The sequence below is a fragment of the Musa acuminata genome, chromosome BXJ1-6 (assembly GCF_036884655.1).
Source record: "Musa acuminata AAA Group cultivar baxijiao chromosome BXJ1-6, Cavendish_Baxijiao_AAA, whole genome shotgun sequence".
Classification (NCBI taxonomy): Eukaryota; Viridiplantae; Streptophyta; class Magnoliopsida; order Zingiberales; family Musaceae; genus Musa; species Musa acuminata.
Genome location: NC_088332.1, coordinates 631,935 through 654,678, shown reverse-complemented (window position 1 = coordinate 654,678; position 22,744 = coordinate 631,935). Strand labels below are relative to the sequence as shown.

At 34.5% G+C, this 22,744-nt stretch overlaps 2 protein-coding genes across 2 annotated transcripts; both read left to right on the top strand.

Annotated features, from left to right (window-relative positions):
• Positions 1 to 1,468: 1,468 nt before the first annotated feature.
• Positions 1,469 to 4,884, top strand: LOC135675499 (peroxidase P7-like). Its single transcript, XM_065185704.1, has 3 exons — positions 1,469 to 1,717; positions 3,946 to 4,137; positions 4,203 to 4,884. Exons 1-3 carry the CDS (start codon positions 1,640 to 1,642, stop codon positions 4,710 to 4,712), a joined length of 780 nt encoding a protein of 259 aa, XP_065041776.1. The 5' UTR covers positions 1,469 to 1,639; the 3' UTR covers positions 4,713 to 4,884.
• Positions 4,885 to 9,082: 4,198 nt separating this feature from the next.
• On the top strand, positions 9,083 to 22,426 carry LOC135675497 (O-fucosyltransferase 8-like). Its single transcript, XM_065185702.1, has 10 exons — positions 9,083 to 9,483; positions 12,166 to 12,252; positions 12,366 to 12,465; positions 13,213 to 13,283; positions 15,085 to 15,173; positions 15,934 to 16,054; positions 16,132 to 16,275; positions 18,914 to 19,248; positions 19,352 to 19,592; positions 21,852 to 22,426. Exons 1-10 carry the CDS (start codon positions 9,166 to 9,168, stop codon positions 22,158 to 22,160), a joined length of 1,815 nt encoding a protein of 604 aa, XP_065041774.1. The 5' UTR covers positions 9,083 to 9,165; the 3' UTR covers positions 22,161 to 22,426.
• The last annotated feature ends 318 nt before the right edge of the window (positions 22,427 to 22,744 follow it).

Here is a 22,744-nt window from a genome sequence, read left to right as displayed (position 1 = left end):
TTTGAGAAAGATAATATTTCTGACTTAATTTGAAAAATCATTTTTCTCTTTTGAAAATATTCTTGATCGATAAACTTCCACATCTTTAGTTAAGTTTTGATTAAAAAAATAATTTCTTATTTCTTTTCTACGTTTGCTTTGTTTTTCTCAAACAAACATATATAAAATATCTTTAAACTAATTAAATTTATTTAAATAAAAGATAGAACAAATTAGTTCCATTTAAGTTGATAAGGTAATAAAGGATTGTATTACTTTTAATTCTTCCTCTAATTAGGAGTCTTATCCATCGATGTTAAACCCTAATCAACATTAAGATTCTTCAAAATTTATATGATGATGTTTTGTGTTGGTAAGTCACTATCATGCGAATGTTTTAAGTATGAATCATAAAGTATATTTCAATGAAACATGATGGGCCATAATTGATGGATGGAGACTTGACAACAATTTTCCATGCATGACCCATATTTTTGGTTATATACAGAGATGACAAATAACAGTACTATAAAGCTGAGTGAAAGATAGCGAATCGAGAGATCAATGAACCTTCTTTGTTAGAGAGAGAGAGAGAGAGAGAAAGAGGAGCTTAATGATAAGGATGTATCACTTGTGCTCAGTCCAACTGAGCTGAATTTTGACAATTTCATCATTTTGGAATGATTGAAATCTCTTCAAACAATAAATAATAATAATAATAACAATAAGAGTTGCTATGCGGAAAAATCAAGAAAAATACAAGTGGATCTTTGTCACACATGCAGTTGATTCCTTTCCTGATGGAAATCATTTTTGGTGTGGTTGGAATCAAGTTCTCAGAAGCAGCAAGCTGTGTCGGCAGCTTCCTCACACCTACTGACCTTGAAAGTGACAGCGTTATCTTCACTGGCCCAATTCCTCTTCCAAGCTAAAACTTCACTCATCTTTCTCCCATCGCTTCTTCCTCAGCACTGAGACAGCTTAAAGGCAACGTAAAATTCGCTGGCCAATGTGAAAGTCCTTAAATGCGAGCAATTCCACTTTCGGGAAAACACTCCCAAAAATTATATATCCCCCAAGGAGGAACCAAAGTCATTATCCGAATCTCAATATCGATCTTTGTAAGTAAACGCCGAATCACTCCTCGTGTTTTACTATATAGATCGGTTTTTTTCGGTGGTATGTTTGCCCCTCCTTTCTCAATGAATAAATCAATCTACCGGATAGAACTTCTTTTGGTGAGCCATCACATCATTTCGATCTCAGCAATTATAATAGTCAGATCATTTGATTTGGTTGAGCCAAATCATATTAGCAATTATAATAGGACAGATCATTTGATTTGGTTGAGCTAAATCATTACTCTCTACTAGTCCTATACTTGGATCCAACAAAAAACACAAGATTGATGGAGACACCGTTGTTGTGTATTAACCTTCTATCTATCTATATATATATATATATATGTGTATATGTTATGGTGTACACAAGGAGGTAGTGTTATCATTCATCACATTGTGTTATGGCTTCCTTCTCTAATGGTCTCTTCGGTATTATCGTCATGCTTTCTCTAATGGTGTGCACAGCACAAGCGTAGTTGTCGCCTACGTTGTTCTACGTGACGACATGCCCGAATTTGCAAGCAATCGTGGCATCAGTCATGACTCAGGTCGTGAGGCAGGAGCCTCGAATGGGTGCCTCCCTTGTTCGTCTCTTCTTCCATGATTGCTTCGTGAACGTATGTTATCTTTTCTTATTCTTTCTCTTTATAACTATCTCATAATCCATCAAGTAAAACTATATACAATTATCAAAACTATAATGTTTAAAATCTTATTCGATAAATTTATCAAGGTTACTTAACAAAAGCTAAGAGTTTTGTAGATATTTTTGTATCATATAGCAAAATTTGTATCTAAGTCCTTATTGTCAAATAATAATATTATATTTCCTTTCCTTCTTGTCTTTTTGAATTAGAACCGAGAGATCCAAATATGAACATTATATATTTCATAAGCATTTGTAAGTTTTTTTTAACTATAAAAGTTAAAAAAAAACATAAATCCTTTGTAATACGAAAACAATGTCGGTAAAAAAAAATTGTTTAATCGAAGCTAGCACATAGCATTAATTAGGTCATTGATTACTCGTCCTTTTAAAGTATGTAACATTTTCTGATATATTGTGCTAGTTATCTCTATCTCTCTCTCTCTCTCTCTCTCTCTCTCTCTCTCTCTCTCTCTCTCTCAAATTGTAACATTTTTTTTTATATATTGTGCTAGTTATCTCTCTCTCTTTCCCCCTCAAATTGTAACATTTTCTGATATATTGTGCTATTTATCTCTCTCTCACTCTCAAACTTTGTATCTAATTAATTACATTTCTGATATACTCTGAGAGTGAAACTAATACCCTAAAAGTTCCTTTTACTCAAATTGTAATTAATTAGGTGCAAAGTTTGCAATACTGTTTGGTACGATACCCATTAGTATCTTATTCTTAGTTTGACAGTAAATTGAATGATATATCCAATATTGGACTTGTACCATTTGATACAAGACATGTAGCTTAGAACAATACCGGTCTCATCTCCTACCATATAGTGTATAGGTATTTGGTATCTCGATATGGATCGATATTTTAAACAGCACATGAAATTTACTATTAGGTGTTTCATGTTTACATATGCATACTCGTGGCTTAAAAATTCTATGATATTCTAAATTTATTCTTCCAGTAGAATTTCATATTTTCTAAAACACATAATTTTGGATTAAGTTATTGATTAACAAAGTTAAACGATTGACATAAAGGAAAAATTAGCAGATAAAAAGTATATACGGAGGAAAAACATCAAAAACAAAAATTTTTAGAGAAAGTGAATCTCGACCTCGAGTCATGTTTATAGTACGTAAGGTTCAAGGATCGACGAAAATAAAAGTTTATTGATGGATAAGGTTCACATATCATGTCATGTCATATATACAGAGGAAAAACATCAAAAACAAAAAATTTTGGAGACAATGAATCTAGACCTCGAGTCATGTTTATAGTACGTAAGGATCGACGAAGACAAAAGTTTATTGGTGGATACGATTCACATATCATGTCATGTCACGATGGAGATTTCATTGGATCATTGATTAGTATGTCTCAACTGTATTTCTCAATTATATGAAATTTTGATTAGTATGTCTCAACTGTATTTCTCAATTATATGAAATTTAACTGATGCAGCTATCTAATCATCAACGTGAATTTATACGGTTCCATTAATCTTGTATCTTGTATAGCTATACGAGTTGTTGTAATTTACCCCCCAATAAAGCTTTCTAAGTGCCTTTTCTTTTTCGAAATGTTTAATTATTTATTTGTTATAAATGGTAAATGGTGAAGATGAGATTTAAATTTTTGAAGTATATTTTTGGAAACTTGACCAATTTATCTACCTTAAATTATAAATGTATTTCAGTATGAATTATCAACTTTGGTTTTAGATACAAAAGATGTGATAAGATTCAGAATTCTCAACCTAAAATAAATCAAGATATCATCGTCTCCAGGCTAATATTTTAGGTACAAAAAATTTATGGGTATAAATTTTAAACCCTCAACCCAAAGAAAAATCGGGTATATTACCATTATATTAATATTATAATATAAAAAAAAATTTATAAGCTGAGATTTAGATGATTACAAAACTAATATCTTTTAGATGTAAAAAATAAATATAAAATAAAAATTTAAGATTAGATATATCATCATTGGATTAATATTTTTTAAAAAAATTAAAATAAAATTTCAGTATAAGCGTATATATGACAGATCACATATGGACTTACTTATTAGACTCTTTTATAAGTAAGTTTATAAGCGAATCTTATACACTCTATCATCAAATTAATAATGTCGTATACAGTAATTTATAACCAAAGATAAATTTGACCAGACTTCCTTCTTCCTCAGGGCTGTGATGCGTCCGTCCTCCTCGACGACACACCGACCATGATCGGCGAGAAGAACGCGGTGACCAACGCCAACTCCCTCCGCGGGTACGAAGTCATCGACGACATCAAGTCCCGGGTGGAGTCCGCCTGCCGCTCCACCGTCTCCTGCGCCGACATCCTCGCCCTCGCCTCCCGCGACGCTGTCACTCTGGTAATCACCCTGCACCTCCGCACCTCCGCCATCTCCTACGTAGAACTCACTTGCTACGCATGCAGCTTGGAGGGCCGTCATGGACGGTGCCGCTGGGCCGCCGGGACGCGAGGACCGCCAGCATCGCTGCCGCCAACGCCAGCCTCCCCCCGGTCTCTGATGGCCTCACCAACCTCGTCGCCAGGTTCGCCGCCAAGGGTCTCAGCCTACGCGACCTCACCGCGCTCTGCGGCGCGCACACCGTAGGCGCAGCCCGGTGCGCCAACTTCCGCCCCCACGTGTACAACGACTCCAACGTCGACCCGGGCTTCGCCACGCTCAGGAAGAGGACATGCCCGGCCGCGGGCGGCGACGACACTCTGGTTGGGCTGGACGCCACGAGTCCCACCCGGTTCGACGTGAGCTACTACCGGGACTTGATGGCGCGGCGGGGGCTGCTTGACTCCGACCAGGAGCTCTTCAACGGCGAGGCCTTCAACAGGGACTTCGCGGCGGCCATGGTGAAGATGGGCAGCATCAGCCCATTGATAGGGTCGGCCGGGGAGATAAGGTTGAACTGCCGGAGGGCCAACTGATGATGCCACAGTGTGATCTTATTATGTTGGGAGTCCAAACTCGAAGCTGTAATTAATGGTTTCTCAATAAATGTGGTTAAAGATATATGAGAAGTCAATGGTTTGGGATTTCTGATCAAATGTGTGTGTGGTGATTTAATGAAAGATTTATTCATGAAAATACTTACAACAATGTTCTAATTATTTGCCAATTTCTTCCATGACTAGTATTTGGTATTTAACCAAAAGTTATATGTTCCCATATACTACACAAAAAGTCATTTTGATACTTTACTAAGAGATTTAGAGAAAAAAGAATTAAACCTTATGCGGAAGCATATGCAATGAAACATCATGGCACTATCATATGGCTTTATTTGATGGTGTATACATGTGATCGACTTGCATGTTATTAAATTTAATTTTAAATTAGTGTTTATTTATGTAGGCATGTGCAATCATATAATGCAAGTCATGTCAGCTCTATCTTGCGTTTATTTTAGATGTATAGCAAATAGACATGTCTTTCCAATTAAGAACAATAATAATAATGACAATCATATACCCTAATTTTACTTCTTCTTTTTTTGTCTTTCGTGAATGAGACTTCAAACTCTCAATAATTGTCCGATTTTATTCTCTAAGAAAGGTATGATTCTTGAAATCATTGAATCAATTTTAAATATTCTTTGCATGAGGGGTACGAGGAGAGAAAGAGGTCACATTAAATTTAATTTGAAGATAATTAGTTGAAACCGATTTGTATATCGTGGAATGCTAATCTATCAAGATCTTCTATTTAGAAACAACTAATTACATCTCTGGGCCTTGTGCCAAGCATGGTGTGGCCCAAGAGGGTCTTGACATAGCCCGATCCATACACCTTTAATTGATGATACATGATATTTGATTTCTTGTAAGTACTATTGGAGCTCGCTTTTCTAATTCATCACGATGATGTCTTGTGCTCCTATGGGGAGTTGTTCATATGCCATGAGAACCTTGGGTTGTATATGTAATTAAAATTAGCTCTCCTCGAATCCTTTAATTTGGTTTTCGATTTTATAATGTAGATTATAAATTTTATTTTTATGCAAAGTAAGTGATAAAGATAGAGGTTAAATTATGAGACTTTTCTATCAACAACTAAGATCGTTACGATAATCTATCCTTCAGAGACTTCGGAATACTTATTAAAAACAGATAGTTTGACACAAGTGTTTTATATAACATTGAATTTATTATAGAAAAAAAAATATTGAACCCGATTATTTGCAATCGGAGTTGCCGATATGAAATTATTTTTTATTGAAGTCTTTTTATTTGTCAATCTTCGGATGAAGTTTTAAATCCTCATCTTTTGATAAATAAGTCTTAGTAAATCATCATTAGACTTAGACCTTCAACAAGTAGATTCGGTCCACCATGAGACCAATATTATTTTATATGTTAAAATAAAAAAAAACTTGCTTTTGATTTTTTTTTTTTTTATATTAAGTCAAGGAAATTGAATCATAATTCATTGAAATTTTCTTTTTATTATTGCGTCCTTATGTTTCATTTTGAGGATTCTTTGAAGATATCCAATCTCATACCGGTGCTCGGTAATGATATCGAACATATCCACAACACTTAGCTTGCAAGTGGCGTCACCACTGTGAAAAACCTATCTATCTTAATGGAATGACTTTAAAAAAATGATAAATCACTTCGGTAATCCGCTTCTCAAGAAGATGTATATCAACTATTGAAAACCGAACCAGATAGATAGATCGATCGAAAGGATGCATAACTAATGCTAGCACTAATCATCTTAGACCCTCGATCTTTAACTGGTAGATTCAGTACGTATGAACTAAGCTAGCATTTTAATTAATAAATAGAGAAACTTCATCATAATATTTTTGTTTTTTTCTTGTTTCACTCATTTGTTTCTGATGGTTACTTTCTTCTTCGATCAAGTCTCTCCATCTCTCTCACCTCTTGTTTACGACGACACCGTACCAACGACGGCAAACCACCCACAACTACCATTCCTTCTTCTAATCCACACCTCATTTCATCTCTCTCCCTTGCGCACGTCTGGCTATGGCGACGATAGCGTTGACTTATGATGACTTCTTTGTTTGAATCCATAATTGCGTGTAGATCACGTTGTTTTGCTTTATATTCATCAAAGAAGACATGCAAATTTTATTTTCTTTCATTTGAGAATCATATGTATGTATGTATGTATGATTTTTGTTGTTTCAAGGTATAAGATTAATTAAAATGCTTTACTTCTAATATCATTCCAATAAAACTGATCCTAAAAATTGACCAATGGGCTTTAAATTGAGACTAATTATTTAATATTAAAAATTACATCGGTTCTCGTTAAAGATAATGGAGAATAATGATTAAAAATACTTGACGATCTTAACATTTTCCTTATACAAGTAGATTATTATTATAGAGACACCTTAAACCCTTCAAGTCCTCCATAAGTAAATTTATATCCTAAGTTTATGTCGGAAATAGTGTGTATCATGATCTTAATAACACGAAAAAGGAGAGAGTAAATTAGTATTATAATAAATTTAATCTAACTTTAAAGTTTGATCAAAAAATCTGTATCGAAAATATAATTAACCAAATATTGAGTCTAGAGTGAATGATAATAAATAAACAATCAAAAATAAAAGTTATAAGTAAAAAAAAGATTACAAACTAATTTATAATAGTTTAGTCTTTTCGACGTTTGTCTATTTCTCATAATTCTTTTTCTTTTGAAACTGTTGACTTTTATTATCGATCTTTTTTTTTTCAACATACAAAAATGAACTATACTTATTACAATAGATGAAAATTGATCAGCTAATTGATCACGAAATATTGAAACTAAGATCAACTAATATTTTCTATTGATTAAATATCAATTAGGGAGGCTCAAAAATAAGAAATATTTCAGAGTTTACTAATGGAAATTTATAATTTTAAATTATTGCAAACTGCACATAATAAAATTAACGACTAGAATGCATTTTGACCTCTTTTTTCAAAAAAAAAAATCGTATTTGGGATCTCTTAATTCAAAATTTCTTGAAATACTAATTCAACGTATGAGTCTTAAGAGTTATGTCCGATATGAAAAAATAGTAGCATATGTAGATAAAATGTTTGTATTGTATTCACAAAAAAGCCTTATTTACAGTAGTGTTACAGTCCTCACCGCATAAGTCAGTGAAGGTTTAGCATATTAGATTGGATTCAGATTATATATTTATAATATCATATGGTTTCAAAATAAGTTCAACTTTTGTAGGTGTTGGATCATTATATCTAAGCCATAATTTAAGCTAGGTTGTTCTTTGTTTTTGTATTTTATTCTACCTTGATGAACACACAAAGAAAAATTCAAATTATATAAATTCTAATTTTTTTATCAGCATCTGCACGATTAATAAAAATGATAGTGCAAGACTTGGATAAGCACAGCCCTCTGCTTAGGTAAGTGGATATCTGTGTATATATTAGTATTATCATTATCATTATTATTATGGTGGCTAAAGGCTTTCTTCGTGCACACATTGGAGATGCCCCAAACCCACCGGTCAATGGATGGTGACGGTAACCTACGCACCACCATAGAGGGGTGTGAACCAACGTCGCCTCCCACCTCGTTCCAATATCCAATATATAGATTAATATCATATTATATATATATATATATATATATATATATATATAAAGTATTTATATAAAATAATATTAATTCAGAATTATTATGATATCAAAAAATAACAAAATTTATATAATTCATCTCGAATGAGCTTTAATCTCATAATTCATCTCCTAAACTATGATTCTTAGTTGCACGTTATAATTCATCTCGAAATCTCCTCGAATAAGTGAGCTCAGGAGAGATTTTTCATCTTAAAATTCGATTTTCAAACATAATAATTTTTAAAAGTTATATCAAGTTGAATTATCTCCATTATCGGTAATACCTACATTAAATAAATTATTATTATTTAAAAAATATTAAAAAATTATAAATGAAGATCAACATGCGAACAAAATATTAAAAAAAATATAAATTAAGAACATATTTAAAACACCTTCGCCTCCAACTCCCCAGTGAAAGGTGACGAGCTCACATCAGGTTCGGTGAGCAGCAACCGCCACGGTTGGAGCGCCAATTCCTTACCCTCCCCTCGCTTCTACCGCACGCCTTCTCTCTCTCGCTCTCTCTCTCTCTCTCCCCGTCGCTGCACTCTTTCTCTTTTCTACTCAACCATCATCGTCACCCGTCACTTCCCTCCCTCCCTCCCTCCCTCTCTTTTGACCTATTAAACCCAACCACAAGTACTGGTAAGAATCCAAAACAAAATAGCATCGCTACATTTGCACCAACTGACGAAATACATCACACTGGTCTCCGTCGCAGTGGGTAGGTCGGTTTCCGCGATGGGCGAAGGCATAAAAGGAGTCAATGGGCGAGTTGGGTCGGACCCGTCCCCGGTTGTCGCAGATGGGGAAGGAGGGTTACGTGATCCCCAAGCCGGCCCCGATGAAGAAGGCCTTCCCCGGTAGGTACTACGGGGTGAAGGGCGAACTCCTCGGCCTCGGAGCCGCCAAGGTCGCCGCGTGCGGCAAGCGGCAGGCTCTGTTCTGCAATCACCTGAGGATGGCTCTGTTTGTGATCGGGTTGATGGGGTCATTCTTCGTGCTTGATTCTTTGATGCTCGTGGTCATTCATCACTTCAACTTCCGCCGTGGCTCCGCCCCTAGGAAGTCGAGTGGACTGCAGGTATGTGCTAGCCTTGTACCTGGGCCATCTTCAATCTCTAAAAAGGTGACCTTTTGGTGCAGATTGTCGTTTTCATTTTAATCACCATTAGCCATTTGATCTTAACGTTGTTATGTCTCACTGAAGATGGAAACTTTAATATGCCTTTTTCTCTACAGTTCTGATTCGATTTCTTCCACTTCATGATTTCTCCAAACAGAGTCATGCACATAACATATATGGATCTTGACATGTTCCGCACTTTGTTCTTGTGGTTGTTTAATTCTTTGACGTCTTACCTGATACAGTAATTCATCATTTTTCCCTAAAATAGTGCGTCGATTCGTTTGCTTGCACTGAAAAAAGAACCTAAAGAAAATAGTGAATTCTATAGAGCTTCTTGGAATACAAGCTGCGCATGTTGCTCGACATGAGGATGGTCTCTTGGTCATTGTGCTTTCTGGTCTGGTTTGCGATGAACATGACATCGAGCCAGTTAGAGTATGTGTTCTTAACTTTGTTTTGGAAATTCCTATGCTACGTATTGAGATTAAAATGAGTCCATTTTGTCTGTGGCCCTGTGCAGTAGGTAGAAATTTCTCTTTTATAGATTGGAAATCGAACTCGGTGTCCCTTTTCTACAGAATGAGTAGTAGATGTAGAATGAAACAAGACTAAGGTGCAACTAAACCATGAAGGAGCATTACAAGCAGAGGAAAACAATTGTAATAAAGGTTTCTGGGTGCAAAAGCAGACACCTATAAGCAACCTTTGTTGTTACGGTTGCTAATATAGTCATAGAAACCTGTAAGCAGGCCTTTAGATTATAGAATAGATTTTGCCTTGATTAGCTTGACATAAGCTTTCTGAGCTCGACATTTCATAAGTGGAAAACAACGAAAATAGACTGGATTTGAATATTTACTTTCTACACTAAAATTAGTTGCTCAACTGCTGATGGTAGATATTTGAGAAATTTGTGTACTAGGTTAGAATTAGAAGAAATGTATCTGCAATCATGTTATCCATTTTTGGCATGTTTGTGATTCTTTTTTCTTGTAATTGGATGTTTGTTTATTTATTTGTCTTTTCGTACATAATTGAAAGTATTTTATTCTAGATTAGAACTGAAATAGCAACTATACATATTACATATCTTCTATCTATTCCTCATGAAAGCTTATAGAGAGACACAACAGTTAACTAAAAAGAATTACTAGCATTTCAGAGAACTAGTTATTAAAGTTTTTATTTGCTTTTTCACTTTGTCTCGTGAATAAATTGCACAAGTAGACCCTGGGGCTCAAGAGTCTCTCTGTTTCTTTGAGTATCTAATTAAAGTTTCTTTAAATAATCTAGCCATTGCAGTCTCAGAATTCCCTTCTCTAATGACCGAACTGAGAAATCCTCATTTTCTCTCCATCCTGGATGATGCTATTGGAAGATCTTGTGGAGAAAGGAGAGCTCATTAGAAGAGAATTTTATATCTGAGTTGGGGAGTTGATGTAAGGGGAGGGAAGGTGCATCTGAGTCAAAATCTTCTTGTGTTACTTAATCTTGAAATGAATTGGTGTTTTTGCTATTAGATCTCAAGCCTTTACATTGGATGGTCAGAAGTATAATGCTTAAAAAGAATGCTTTGTTCATTCTTGGCCCATTTTAGTGTTCCCTTCATGATCTACTATTTCAGGCTTGGAAATGATTACTGGGTTGGAATTTGGAGATGATGAGCTAAACTGAACTCTACTTTGAGTAATAAGAACTCTCGTTATCCATGGGAAGGAAAATGCTTGCTTGGGTAAGTTGGAATTGTTAACAGAGTTAATCTGAATGTCCTAAGATTGCAGAGAATAAAGCATCGATGCAAGGTGGTAGTGGGAATAGGACAGAACGTTTGCATGGATTTTTTTTGTAGGTTCCTTAACGATGGAGGTTTAAAAGCTGCTAATGGTAAGAACCTTAACTAGTTTCAGTGTGTATCTTACAAACAAAGGGAATCTAAGAATTGCACTTTTATCAAGGACGAGGATGTGTACCTTTTAAATTCATACTTAGAATCTGTGGAGTACTTATTAATTAATTGTTTCATTTTTAAGAGACATTTTAAGCCATTAAAGTGGGGGGCAAGACTTAAAAAATATTCTACAAGTTCTCTCTAATATGTAACAAGAGGAAACAAGTTCAATATGCAAAACAGAAGAAATGTTAGGACAACACCATTTTAGCTTTGTGATGATGCATTTGGAAGGAAAGAAGTTATAAATTATCTGGGAAAAAGAGAAAGCCTAAGCACTATAAAGATTTAATTTCTTTGGCTTTGGAAAGCTAGGCATTATTACTAGCTGAAAATGGAGATCAACAGTTTATATTTTTATTGTTTGTTTTATTTTTCACAACTCATTTATATCACTGCCTCCTCTCCGTCCCCCTCTCTATTCTTTTTTCAAATATTCATTTCCTAACCATCTTCAATATATTCCATTTTATTTTTCTCTTTCTCATTAATAAATTTATCTTTCTTAAAATTTTTGGTCTCATCCAGTTCTTTTGCTCTTAGAAAGTAGTTAATAAGAAACTCTATACTAGAGCATTTGCTCAGAATTCATACAAGTAGTACACATTTGGAAACTACATATGTTTGACTAAAATGAAAACTGATGTTTGTGGGATTACTAATGCTTTATGTTATGCATATTATTGAAGGATGTTCAGAGTCATATTAGTAGCGAAAGGACTGAAAAGATTATGCACGGACGACTTGTGGCTTTGGGTTCTGCTGCTGTTACAAAGGTCACCTTTGAATTTGCTAGTACTGAACACATTTCTGTCTTTTTTTGTTATTTTTTCTACTCACCTCATCTCCAAGTAGTAAATTTCATCTGATGTGAGCTTTCTGTGGATAGAATGAGGCACTACTTGGTTCATTTGAAATATTGAAGGAACCATATAGTCAAACATCCACATGGAGACCTTGTGCTGATAAACTAAATCAGGTTCCCCAAGGTAATATTTCATTTGTCATGGTAATTGGAAGAGATCTTTAATCAGCCATCCAAGCATGGTATCGATCTTGGATTTGAAATATCTTTGTTTCATTTGTGTTCTGATGTGCTGTAAGTCTTTGTGTGTTTGAGAGAGAGAGAGAGAGAGAGGGCATACAAGGAGTCTTCAACATGTTTATGTACATAAAGCAGATGTCTGTCTGGTGGATGACATGTTACATTTAGGCATAGCTGTTGCATCATATAGTAACCAATTATGATGGCATAATGTCTGTCTGGTGGATGACATGTTACATTTAGGCAGAGCTGTTACATCATACAGTAACCAGTTATGATGGCATACTAATGGCCAATCCATTTTGCATTCTTCTTCTACGCAAAATAGTTGGCTTAAATTGTTGGGAGGGTTTCAAGCTGGAAATTCCAAGAGGGTGTATATCTTAAGTGCATTATTCATATAAACTCTGTTGAAGTGATTATTGAGCAAACATACTGAATGAAATAATAGGCATGCAGTGTAAGCTTTAATATGGTTCAGATGAACTAAGGTTGACTATATTCTCAAGGAATATTTCAGACAAAAATCTTTTAGAATGATAATAAATCTTGTATATATCCTATGTGCATGATCTTAACCAACCAATACTCCAAAGGTTAATATAAATAGTGGCAAGAGAAAATGGCTAGAGATTATCAGCATGCATTTTTGTTAGTTCTTTATGTCTCATGTGCTATATAATTGTTGCAGGGCATACCAGGAAACGATCTGGGTTTATATTGGTGAGTGCAAATGGTGGTCTGAACCAGCAACGAGTTGCTGTAAGGCTCTGAACTAAACACTTGCAATTGATGAGTAAAGTTAGGAATATCATTCTTCTGTTTGACTTCTATTTGGCATTAATAATGCCTACTTGGTGGTATTAACGACTAGTCATCATAGTGAAGGAAATTTTTTAGTATTAATAGTGCTAATGGTTTTAAATTACTTTGCACTCTTGAGCTGAAACAGAGAACTTGCACATTGTACATCAATTTAGAACATTTGTTGCTGACAATCATGTACTTTATCTTTACTGTCTTAAAGACTAAATTAAATATTGAATCTACATAATGAGCATAGTTTTTACCAAGGTTCTAAATTTCGAATGATACCATCCATACCGAGTGGTACGTATCAGTCCGCCAACAGAATGGTATGCGGACTGCATGCTATCGGGCGGAACACTTGATATAGCCCCATATCGGACGGTGACGGTCAAAATTTCGATCGTTACCACCCGAAATAGGTCGGTAACGGTCGATTTTGACCATGACCACCCATTACCGGGCGATATCAGCTTGGCTGCAACGAGGAAAGAAGCGTCGAGGGAGAAGGAAGAAGAAAGAGAGAGCATTCGAAGAAGAGGGAGAATCAGGAGAACCTCGACGCGTCCCGATCCGATGCTGCCCTCCCTCGACGATCCCGATCCAAGAGGTAACGGCTAGGCAGCAGTTAGAGCAGCGGAAGAGGTGGTCTCCTTAGTCGTTTCGTCTGTGATTCTACGGCTTCTTCTTCGTCGAACGCCGCAGATGAGGAGACCGTGCTCTTTTTTTCGTTTGAGGCGATGTCGCCGAGGTAGCGCATGCCTCCTTTTTAGATTATATATATATATATATATGTACATATATATATATATATATATGTACATATATATATATATATATATATGTACATATATATATATATATATATGTACATATATATATATATATATATGTACATATATATATATATGTACATATATATGTATATATATATGTACATATATATATATATATATATATGTACATATATATATATATATATATTTATATATATGTACATATATATATGTATACCGTTCGGTATATATGTATACCGTTCGGTATGACCTGACAAGTTTTCTACCTGCCAATTAGTTGTGTTGAATTCCAAAAGTTGACTTGACTAGAAATTTGGCATCTGCTTTATTGGGATGTACATAACATCGAGAAATGGTCATAATAATTTATCAAATCCTCAATTGTGTTCTCAATTCCAAGTTGTTCTTCATATTCTACATCATATCTTTGTGGAAAAGACTAATAAAATTTCTTGTATTAGTTTTTTGTTTTTCTTCATATATGCTTCTTATATAACACTGTTTGTGATGTTTTTGGAGGAATAAGCAAGAATTAGAGGAATGTATACTTCAGCTAACTTATACTTCAATGAACTATGGAGAAAAGTTTTTGAGGTTTGAAACTGGGGATGTTCTACCAGAAGCCTTAAATATGAAACTGTCCATAAAATTTTCACTTCGTTTGTCCTCAGTGATCATTTCCAAAGTGGTGAATTTTGAAAACCATCATCACATGGTCTTCAATGACCTGGAAGCAAGATATTAAGTGCTTGCTAAATTAATAGTAGTCTTTATTTAATTTAATATGCACTAACTCTAAGAACTCATGGATGTTTTTGTTAAATACAATCACCAAAACTGTAAACTATTATGATGTATCTACTATCTACATATTTTACACTATCTTGACCTTCAATAAGACTATCATTGTGCTGCTTTGAGTGTGTTCTTATCATCTTATGTTTAACTTTTATTCACAGGTTTGTAATGCTGTTGCTGTTGCTGCTCTACTTAATGCCAGTCTAGTTATTCCAAAATTTCTTTACAGCAGCGTTTGGAAAGATACAAGGTCTTTTTTTTACAACTTATTTATGTCTTGAGAAATAGTAAACTTTGTTTTTGCACTTTTTGTTCTTGATATTGATGCTCTTGTCAAATGTTAAGTAATTCTTTGATTCTTTCTACTGAGGTAGTAATACTAAGAGGAATTTGAGTCTAGAAAAGAAAGAACAAGCCAAAATACATCCATAATCTTTTCTTTCTTGTGTTTTGTGTCAAAAATCTTTTCTAAAGAACTCCAGTCACTACTATCAGCATAATAATTGATTTCAAGTTTCAAAATTAAATGAATAGTATTAATTCAGGTTGATATGCTCTTCTCCAGATTCATTATAATGAGATTCCTGGTGATCATGCCATTATATTTCACTTCCACTAAATATTCATAATTGCTTCCAGATTTTTGGCCCTAGAGGTGCATTCATCTACTTACAGTCTTGCACAAATCTAGAGCATGTTAGAATCAAGAATATAAGTTCTAGGCAGCAAACCATATAAGAGTTGTAGCTAGATATCCTGTTTCTACTGATTAAAAAAAAGAGCAAATGCAGCGCACGTGACTTCCGCTGATGTGGGGTCTGGGGACGGTCTGTTTTGGCAGCATTTCCTCTATAAATATAAAGGCCATCTCTGTGATATCCTGCTTCTAATTATGGGGAATATTTTATTGCTGTGTTTGCAAGGAATCTCTAATTTTGTTGCTTCCGAGAATAAATATCAAACTTTCATGAAATGTTGTGTGTTTAATGAACTTACAATATATTTTGCAGCCAGTTCGGTGATATTTATCAAGAGGATTTTTTCATAAATTATTTGAAGAATGATGTGGATATAGTAAAAGAATTGCCTTCCCACCTTCAATCACTTGATATTGAAGCAATTGGAAGCCTAGTATGTTTCCTTCCTTGCTTGATACAATATGTGTGCATTTAATTTTAGTATTTATGGTCCTTTTTTCCATGTTCCAGATTACTGATAATGATATCAGGAAAGAATCTACGCCGGATTATTTTCTAAAAGTTATACTTCCTCTTCTAAGAAGAAACAGTGTTGTTCATTTCCTTGGATTTGGAAATCGACTTGCCTTTGATCCATTACCTTTAGATCTTCAGGTATTTAGAACTTCAAATATCCCAGAAAAATATTTTATATATTTTTTTGTTCCACATGGTCTGTAATTTATGAATTTTGAAAATTTGTAGTAGCCATTTTGTGTCTGGGAATACTTTGTTTAGCATGATAAATCTTTGATTTTGCATTTTATGCTCACTAACCTCTAAGAAAGCAAGATTTTGGAAAGCGCCTCTCTGATGTGTGTATAATGCAATATTACATTTCCTTCTGAATGTGTGTTTTGGTTCTTCCAAGGGGCTTTAATTATCACTTTATTTTAGTTTTAACTTTCTGAATTACCTCAAAAAGTCTTTGAAGGAACAATAGTGCGTGTTTTCTTAGAATCAATAAAATAATCGTGTGGAGGCTTGAATATCAGAACTAAAGGAAAACATTTTTTTTTTTGTTTCGGATAGAGGAAACATTCTGTTTTGCAAATGACACAATTCCTTTTCTGTCCATTACATACTTTCCCCTTAAAAATAAATCCAAATTTAAAGTTAAAATTTGCCTTAGACCTTTCTTATGCAGGCCCAAATGAGAACATATTCTTCGTTTCCTTCATTTCCATCTCAAAATGTGCTTGTTTCTTGTTATCATGATCAAGGACCTTAGCAAAATCTTACTGAATTCATTATATCATGTTAGTTATTGTAAAAGACCTTAATATGTTTTTTTTCGTTATATAAATTTTCTTCTGACTATAGCTTCTTAAGTCATAATTTGTGGTATTGGTCATTTCTGGTGCGTTAGAACAGTTATATTATCCAAGGCCAGTTTAATTCAATAGGAAATGACTAAAATTAATCAAACTTGATTATAATTGGCCAATTTTGACTAATTTTAGTTGATTTTACAATATGGAAAGAAGAAGGAAGAGGAGAAGAGTAGGAAGGAAAGGAAATATTGGAAGTGTATAAGAGGAGGGAAAGAAAGAAAGCTTCTTTCTTAAAGAGATAGGGATGCCAGCATAGAGGATGATGGTTTTATTATATCACAATTTGTCTAATAAGTTTTCTCTTACCAGACACTTGTCATAATATTAGATGCCAGCATAGAGTGGGGCTTTCTCATTATCCTCGAAGCTACTTGTCGAAAAAATTTTTGGACCTCATATATGATATATAACAATTTTGTACTACAGTTATATCTTTGCTTGATATGATTATAATTGTTAAATTAAATAATATAACATTTGTTTGATGAATTATTTTCTGTTATTTTTATTGATATAATTGTACATTTTTTTTATTTTACATTAGTATTTTGTTTTTTTTATAAAAGATGGATATTTTATGGGAAACAAAGATAAATGAATCTTTTAACATAATTTTTTTCATTTTATCTGATTTTATTTTGTGTTTTTTCTAGTTTTTGTTATATTTATACTTTTTAATATGTTTATTTTTAAATTATTTTCTCAATTGATTCCTATCCTAAAAATGCAATCTGAACATTCCTACTGATCTTAATTTACTGTACCTTATCTGATCCTGGTCTTAATACAGGTCATGCGATCAATGCTTAGATAAAATCTTTTGTAGTTAGCTGATTGAGCATTAGATGAACAAAAACCGTACTTTTATTTAATATTTGGATAGTCTGATTTATATAGGTTGAGCTGATTACATTCCAAAGATTAACAATTTCATTTACTTCAAATGGTGAATGAAAAGCTAGTTACACATTCAATCAATTTTCACAGTTTCTCATTCTATCTCAATTTGAGGGTGCTGATCGCATGAGCCCGGCTGTTCTAGTCTTTGGTATTTGTGCTTTTGCATTACAAATGTTGATATAATAAACTGTTACATTTTCAGGTGGTTTTGATGTTTTGTTACCTCCATGAATAGATGGTGGTTCAATCCTTTCTAGTCAATTATAGCAATATCAATCAACCGGGGTTGACTGGATCAGAATGTATGAGCAGCTATGCACAAATGTAATAATCATATGGCATACCAGCCTATAATAGAAATTTAACATATGGCTAGACAATTTTTTGACGTGTGCTAATCATCACTAGGGCACATTGATATGCCTCCATTCATGGACTTAGTGGTCAGATACTTTGATAGTCTATTGGACTGGTATAGTGCAAATGCACCAGCCTTTTTGCCTCACATGTCATGATACGACACTCCTTATCTTTAGTAACGAACTAGTGCAAATAAAATTTGAGATTTCCAAGCTAATATTTATATTGCAGTACAAAAATGCAGCACTATTTGTTTATTTAAATGACCATAAAACATGACAATTATGACATAATGACAATTATGACTTTGTCATTAATGAACATGAATACAGAATTTGAGGCAGTTGCTTATCCCTGCATGTACGGGGTTTTGTGCAATACTTGGACCCGCGATACCCAAGCCACAAACAAGCCACCTTAACTTAGTGTCAATGCACAAAGACATTCTTAAACTTTTTGAGTTTCTACATGTTCTTTCTATATTTTTTCATGTGTCATAGTTTGATGTAATTTGTTCATGGCTTATTATACTTCTCTTGTAGTATACTTGCAGCACCCTTTACTTTGCTTATCTCCTGTGAAAAAGAAAATACAAGCATTGCATTCTACTAAATGGAATTTTTGAGTACACAATTTTATTCTGCTGCTTGTCCTTACAGAGTTTAAGATGCAAATGCAATTTCCACGCATTAAAGTTCGTGCCCAAAATTCAAGAGATTGGTTCTTTACTTGTCAGAAGAATTCGACAATATAATACAAGTTTGAACATTCTGGATAGACGTTTGCTTGGGAAGTATATGCTTGACACTCCAATAAAGAGAAATAACACTTCTAGAGGACCTGTCAGATATCTTGCTTTGCATATGAGGTTTGAAATGGACATGGTGGCATATTCTCTATGTGATTTTGATGGTGGAGAAAAAGAGAGGAAGGAACTGCAAGCATATAGGGAGATCCACTTTCCTACACTTACCATGATCATTAAAACCAATAAGTGAGTTGTATGTGGTATACTTGGTTTTCCATATAGGCTAAAAGTGATCAGTTTTGCCTTGTTATTTGCTCCTAATTTTTCTTCTGCCATTGTTCTGTTGCAGTTCCCTTTCTCCAGAAGAGTTGAGAAGTTTGGGAAGATGCCCACTGACTCCAGAAGAAGCAGCACTGATGCTTTCTGCACTTGGTTATAATCATGAGACTTATATTTATCTTGCTGGTTCTCAGATCTATGGAGGTCAGTCTAGAATGCTTCCGTTTACGAGGCTCTATCCAAATGTAATTACAAAAGAAGATATTCTCACTCCTGTGGAACTTGCTCCTTTCAGGAATTATTCTTCTCAGGTAAAGTTCAGCTGAATGCATAATTTATTACTAAATTACTGGTGCTAGTTTAGATAACAAGTGTTGCTTTTGCCGACTTTTGCAGTCCTCTAAACAAACCTCACTTCATTTACTTGTCATTCATAATTTTACACTAGGAGAGAACATGCAAATCTAAAAAGATGTCATCACAATTACCAATGCATCAAACTTTTGTATTCTTGTTTAGTAGAATTTTGACAAAATTCTAGAACTTTATGATGAGCTTTTAATATAAATTCCTCAGTTGATTCATGAACCTAGGATACTCGACTTGATGTTCTTTGCGAATATCAAATCTTTGTCTCAGCTTAACTCCATTTGATTCAACAATTTCGACTTGTTCTTGTGCAACATTGTCTCATGCACCATTTACTGGAAATAAGAACTATATTCGCTTATCTTCTTGTCAATCCTAAAGTCCTATTCCAGTGAGCTGACCAGAAATTTGTGCAATATGTGATTATATATGACCTAGAGGGCAGACCTTGGTACAACAGTGACCTGGGTGATCATGGTTCATACATACATTGACTATTTCTAGAGATTCATCCTGTGATTTTATGTGACTTCATGCCTGACATTCTGATGTGAGCTACTTGATCCAGATGTTATATATGTTAACTGTAACTTTTTTAGCCTCTTAGGTTTTAGTGGTGAATCAAACAGATCAAAGAAATTGTTATTTCTAGAATCAGTGTTTATGAAGATAAAGAGAGATAGGGCTGGGATCCACCAGTATTCTAAGATAACCTATACTCATTGATCTAATTGAAGTTTTTACGAGGTGATCATCAATTCTTAGTCTCCCTATAAGAACGTCAGATAATAATACATGATTCAACGATAATATGTATACGATTCAATTTGGTGACTCTTTCCAAGATGAGGGCAGGTGCCATGATCCTATGATTCAAATTGGGCTGTGGATTGATCAATAGAGAAAACACTGATTTGTCTGTCATTGAATGATAAAGGGCATCTTTGGATTAAAGAGTACATTTTTCTCTTTCCTTTGTATTTCTTCCTGAAAAATACTTCTGTCCCTTAACCCGAAACACTACTTTTCCCTTAGGAATAAAAGAAGATATTTGTACCATTGCATGGTCCTGTGTCTAGTGGTCCATGTTGTGGAGACACTTCGAAGTCAATTTGCTTAAGTGAACCTGAAGCTTAAGGCTATCATTTCAACAACTTCCTTTGTCAAAGATGCAAGATTGAATGAGATATCCAGATACAAACTTAAATATGTCACTGGAAGTTGAGGATCTCTCGTTTTCATCTGACTGTACTATGTCAATTTGTGCTGCATTAAGCTTGATGGTTAGATGATTAATAGGGTACCGGTGGTATAATAATTATGGCTGACAACCATTGGCAGTTCCAAACATCTTTACATGCTTTGAACAAGGACAACAGAGTTACATTCATGCTCTTTTCTCTGTCCAAGCAACTTTCAATGCTGTATTCCTTTTTATATTTTCATTTTATAATGTAGCATTTAGTAAAATGTGTATTTTTTGTTTGAGGATATGATTCTAATCAAGGTTAACTTCATGTTAAACTAAAAGCTGATTGTTAAACAGTTAGCACTGCTACATTTCATAACATCTCCAGCTGCTGATGTGTTTATCAGTGACAGATTCTGGGAGCCAGCTTTCATTTCTCGGTGATTTGTAAAAGTATATACCTTTGTAAAGTTATATACCATGGCAGGGCATCATGCCCCAACAATATGGCCAAACAACAATAAGTGGCTAATGAACTGATTAAACTTTGGCCATTAGAGCTTGCAATATTATTAACACCAACAATAGAAAGCTTATAGACCTAATTTTGAAAAATTAACTTGAGACACATCTCTTAAGGATGATGAATTCCATCTTCCACTAATAAGGAACTAATATCATAGCAAATGCAAAGGCCTGAAAAAAGATGTGCAAATACTTCCATTTCAATTTGTCACACAAGTTGAGAACCTTTAGATTTCATCAGCCATTCTCAATTTCTGCTATGATATGCACGATGCTTGGACCCATCATATCATATTGGGTGATATATGTATATCAAGTAAACATACAGATGGAAACAACGATGAGTCAAGTTCATATCTATTTTTTCTGTTCACAGTTGTCAAATGTTGGATCTTTGTTTCAATTTCTCTGTTTTCTAATTCAGCCTTCTTTAAGCTGTATATAATAATTTTTCTGGTAAAATACTAAAACCTTATTGTTAACACAGTTAGCAGCACTAGATTTCATAGCATGCGCAACAGCTGATGTGTTTGCAATGACTGATTCGGGAAGCCAGCTCTCATCGCTGGTCAATGGTTATCGTATATACCATGGTAGAGGTCACGCCCCTACAATACGACCAAACAAGAAACGGTTTGCTCGGATCTTGTCTGAGAACAGGACTATACAATGGGTCGACTTCGAAGAAAGAGTGAGGAAGATGATTCAAGAGAACCAGAGAGTGATCGCACGGCGCAGAGGTAGGAGTATCTACAGGTTGCCAATGACCCCAGGGTGCATGTGCAAACCTCTCTGAGAACAGGATCATAAATTTTGTGAATGTTCTTGATTCCATACTAACACACAACTAACACATTGATTGCTAAACTGATGAATAAGATCTCGATGTTGAAGCAATATAGAAATTTATTCCACTTTTTTCCTCGATGTATAGATTCATCATGTATATGGATGAGAATTCTATGTTCAGGTTGCTGTAATACATGAAAATGTTCCATGTTGATGAAACATAGTAATGATGCATATGCTGTCAACTGTGAAAATGACACTGCCAAGCAAAGTTGTCCGGTTGATTGTTGTCCCACTTCCTCTTTCTCCTGCCACAAAATATATGCATACAGAGAGAAAATTACATGTGAAATTGGGTGGATAATATCCATTTGCTGGGGAATGAATGGTGGATTGGATGCTGTGGATAATGGGTGTCTGCATCTGTGCTTTTGTTCTCAGAAAAAGAAGAATCTGCTTTTTCTGAGAGCAGAATCTGCCAATTGTTTCAATGCTTTGTTCCTTTTATATCCTAGTTGTCATTTGTGTGGAGACTTACATGGATAGAAGATGTAATCTGCATACTTCCTACCTTCTTTTATTAATACATCT